General features: G+C 39.2%; 1 protein-coding gene across 1 annotated transcript in view; it reads left to right on the forward strand.

The window, feature by feature from the left end:
• KEL (Kell blood group, metallo-endopeptidase) overlaps nucleotides 1–4018 on the forward strand; it is a gene marked incomplete at its 5' end in the record, with an annotated part of 14916 nt that extends 10898 nt beyond the window's left edge. The window contains 4 exons of the mRNA XM_010187740.1: nucleotides 1439–1506; nucleotides 1743–1900; nucleotides 2457–2552; nucleotides 3842–4018. Of these exons, the coding sequence (XP_010186042.1) occupies nucleotides 1439–1506; nucleotides 1743–1900; nucleotides 2457–2552; nucleotides 3842–4018 (499 nt within the window). The remainder of the gene's footprint in view (nucleotides 1–1438; nucleotides 1507–1742; nucleotides 1901–2456; nucleotides 2553–3841) is intronic.
• Between the last annotated feature and the right edge of the window lie 241 nt (nucleotides 4019–4259).

The raw sequence follows: 4259 nt of genomic DNA on the forward strand, positions 1-4259 counted from the left end.
GCTAAAGTCTGAAAGAAACATGTCAGTTAAAAGTAATTATTTTCTCCATGGTGATCTTCTACCACTACTTGTATGACATCTTCTAGTGCTTGCAGTATTTAATGAATTCATTATAGTATGAAGAACAGGATACCTCAAAAGAATAATAGAAAAAAAATGTTTTCCAGTGTTTCTGGCTGTCAGTTACTATATTCTTCCTCTCTGAAAAAATGTCCACTGCTTCTTATTCCTTTTGCATTCATTGTTAGTAAAACATATTTTTCTTACTGTCATCCCAGTTGAGTAGACTGGTAATACAAACTTGATTGGCTTTTGGGGAGTTGGCACAACAGCATTTTCTCAGATGATGCTCCAAAGTTTATACGTTACTGACAAAGCCAATTCAGATTACTGTGAGGATAATTTTAAAAATAAGAAGTCAGCAAAACAGTACAATTGTTATAGAAACATAGAATCATTGAATGGTTTGTGTTGGAACAGACCTTTAATGATACCTAGTCCAACCACTCTGCCATGGACAGGGACATCTTTCACTAGATCAGGTTGCTCAAAAGCCTCATCCAACCTGGCCATGAAAACTTCCAATGATGTCCACAACATCCACAACTTCTCTGGGCAGCAATTATAAGTTACTAGCTACAGAGCTTCTGAAAGAACAGTTCTAAGAGAAGATTAATTGTTCTGTTGTTGTGATTTCCTACTGAGTTCCTAGTGATGAAATAAAGATTTACTGCAACCATTTCATGCTTCAGCAGTGTTAACCAGTGCATGTAAAAAAATAATTAGCCCATCATTTCATATGATGAAAATGCATTTTGAGTGTAATTTTACTTGTGTGACTGTTTGTACATTTAATTGCATAGAATCATAGAAATTCTGACTGGAAAGAACTGCTGAAGGTCTCTAGTACAACCTCTTCCTTGTAGCAAAATCATCAATGATAGACCAGAGTAATTGTAGTTAGACAATCAGGATTTTAATTTGCCTTGCCAGTTTTATTTATCTTTTTTTTTTTTTGCTATACAACTGTTGAAAGATTCCTTCTCCAACCATCCTGCTTCTGTATGATTACCACTGCAATTACTGTTTGTGCAGCAGTTCAGCTAGTAGTGGGTAAATAAGATCTCAACAAGAATCTGTTATCAGAGTTAATAAAGGCAGAAACTCAATCACAGGCTCTTCATTAATAGGATGGCTTATTAGTTATGAATACTTTATTGCAAATCCATAGTACAAGTTTAAGCATTGGCAATTTACACTTGTATTTGTGTTTTTACAGAGTGTACCACATCTGAGAGATGATAAATAGAAAGTGCTTCTGTGTGCTCTCAGAGCAGAATGCTCCTGTGCAGCCCACAGCTGTGTTCAGTGCCTATAAAGAATGCCCACCTGCCTTATTTTTCTTTTCAAAAGCACTCTTTTCGTGTTTATTTTTCAGTGCTGTGAACTTTGGAGCCATTGGGGTCTTCATGGCACATGAACTTCTTCACACATTCTATGGTTATGGTGGGTACCTGTGGTGTCTTTGTTTACTCTTCTAGGTCCCCACTGGTACTTTCCCTCAGAGGATCTTAAATCCTGGTCCCTTTATCAATGTATACACATATCATTAAGGTAGATTAAGCTAAGAAAAACCCATTCCAGACCACGTTGACTACTAAGAAGACTCAATGATTAATGTGAGGTATACAGGTTACTGCCAGAAATACCTTTACTTTCTAAGATTCTTTTTCCCCTCACAGTGCTGCCTGGGGGCTGTCCTGCATGCAACAGGAGTGAACTACAGAAATCTATAGACTGCTTGGTTGAACAGTATGAAAGCTACGACTTAAGAGTCAATGGTACTTTTACACTGTTGGAGAATACAGCTGACAATGGAGGGCTAGCCATTGCTTACCAGGTATTGTAGTCTACTTACCTCTCTAGTCTCATGATTTCACCACACAAGTCAACCGCCATGCACATTTGGTGTGGTGATAAGCTGCCTCCATACTGCTATTTTCATCAATAACTTAGTCTAGAGAGAATTTTTTATTTCCTTATGCAGCGGTTTAGCAGTTGAATTACTGAGTGCAGGGTGCTCTGAGATCTCTAGGTCTCAGATGGCACTTGCTACATTCTTGCATGAAGAATGTTGGGAGGTAGAAAGTCTTTTAATTTTTATTCAAATATTTGTGACTTTCTCTGAAAGTAGTTTTCATTCTTTCATAGTGCAGTCACCACATTTCTTACAGTGATGTGTGTCTGGTATGGGAAGCAAAGGAGTTATGTTGTTATTCTCCTGTCTTAGAATTACCAAGGGCATGGTCAACAGCAGGAGACTCAGAGTTAAGAGAGAGAGATATAAATTTGCTAACTTATTAAATATATATTAGATATATTTCATTGACAGAAGATATGATTTTGGGACACTATCTGAAGGGGGATTTATTATCATTAGTTTTCTCTCTCCACAGGCCTATAAAAATTGGCTGAAAAAGCACAAAGAAGAGAAGGATTTACCTAAGATTGGACTTTCACACGACCAGCTTTTCTACCTCAGTTTTGCCCATGTAATGTATTCTAGGCTAGTCTTGTATATCTCTTAACTCTCCATAGTCTTCCACATTATTACAGATTGTCTTTCTCAATATTCAATCACTTTTCCCCCCTCCTCACAGAACTGGGAATGACCAATGTTTCTGGTAGATCTAGAATCTTATTTATAAAGCTAAAATTCACATATAGGGCCCCTAATATGTTGTGGATCTCAAAGCCAACAAAAGGCCTGTCTGCAAATATATTTTTTACAAAGCTCTGAAATCTACGAAAATTAGGTTGTAGAAGACAAGTTGTGTTAGGGAAAGCATGCTTCGTGTCAGCTTCTGAGAACTTTTTTGCTGTTGTGAGCAATATTACACATGGAAAGTGGATTTTTACTGGAAAAGGTGCATATTTCTCCATCCCTTCCTTCATCTGCGCCTCTGTCATGATGAATAACTAGATGTCATGGCATTCTGAGCGACAGTGAGAAAAAAAAAGTTTAGAATGTTATTTAGAGATAAAGAACTAGATGTAAATGCATACATAGTTTGACATTTCTGTGGGAATCTGGTTTAAGGATTTGTGCAAAGTTGTGCAGTTGAGTTCCTCATGATAGATCATTGGATTTCTGTGCTCACAAAAGTCACATCCTTACAAGTCATTGTAATTGTGCAAAGGGAAATGTTTTGTGCATGTATTGACATTAGGTCAGAGCAGTGTGTAGAAAAGAAGTTCTGAAATCCCAGATTATTTGGTCTTGGTGGCAAAATTTGTATTTCAAAGGCTACCTGGCAGCTACTGCATAATTTGTCAATGACTGAAGACTGAATCACAAAAGTGAAGGCTTGGGTTGCCAGTTTAGCATCAAAGTTTCATCACCTTCCCCACAGACTCTTGAGTAGTAGTGGGATGTCGTGTGAGTGTTCTCCTTTCTTGCTAAGCACTCATTGCTTTTGCCTAAGAAGCTAAATTTGCTCACCTAGACTACTGCTATACCAGTATTTTAGGAGTCCAAGGTTGCATAAGCCTAAACTCCAAGGTGGTCTAAATTCCCTGTGTTCTGGACTACACAGTATAGGAAAAGAGCAGATGGCATGCCAGATAGGGAAATTGGGACACACATGTTTAGGGTAAGAGAAAGCGATCAGGAATTGTGGCAATGAAGTGAAAGATCTGAACACTGTTGGCACCCGTGTAAGTGTGCTGCTATGTTTACTCCAGCAGTCTCAGTCATGTGTGCAGAGGCATGAGGAGCCTTAAGTTTTGTTCATTTGAAGACTTTCAGCTGAACTCACTTCTCTGTTTTGCATCCTTTCAGGCAATGTGTGGACACCTGGATCCTGTAAAACTACAGTCTTCCCTGAACACAGATCCACACAGCCCCTTGCCACTTCGTGTCTGTGGGTCTGTCAGCAATAGTCAGGACTTTGCCAGGCACTTCCACTGTTCCAGTGGATCCCCAATGAACCCAGACAACAAGTGCCACATCTGGTAATCTGCATGGAAAAGGAGGAAGAGAGATAAGACCTCAGGGAGAGGAAGGCCTGACCAATGAAAGCATGACCATCTTCTCAGGGCTCCTGGGGTGGCATGGTGCTCTTATTAACTCCTCCACCTTCCTTTTCTTGTTATCCTTTCCTCAGCAGTTGATGGTAGCAAAACTCTTAAACTGAGCTCATAAGGGAAGAGGGTCTTCTCCTACTACTCTCAGCACTCTGCCCCAGATGCAATGACTC

Source organism: Mesitornis unicolor, unplaced genomic scaffold (assembly GCF_000695765.1).
Source record: "Mesitornis unicolor isolate BGI_N332 unplaced genomic scaffold, ASM69576v1 scaffold4967, whole genome shotgun sequence".
Lineage (NCBI taxonomy): Eukaryota > Metazoa > Chordata > Aves > Mesitornithiformes > Mesitornithidae > Mesitornis > Mesitornis unicolor.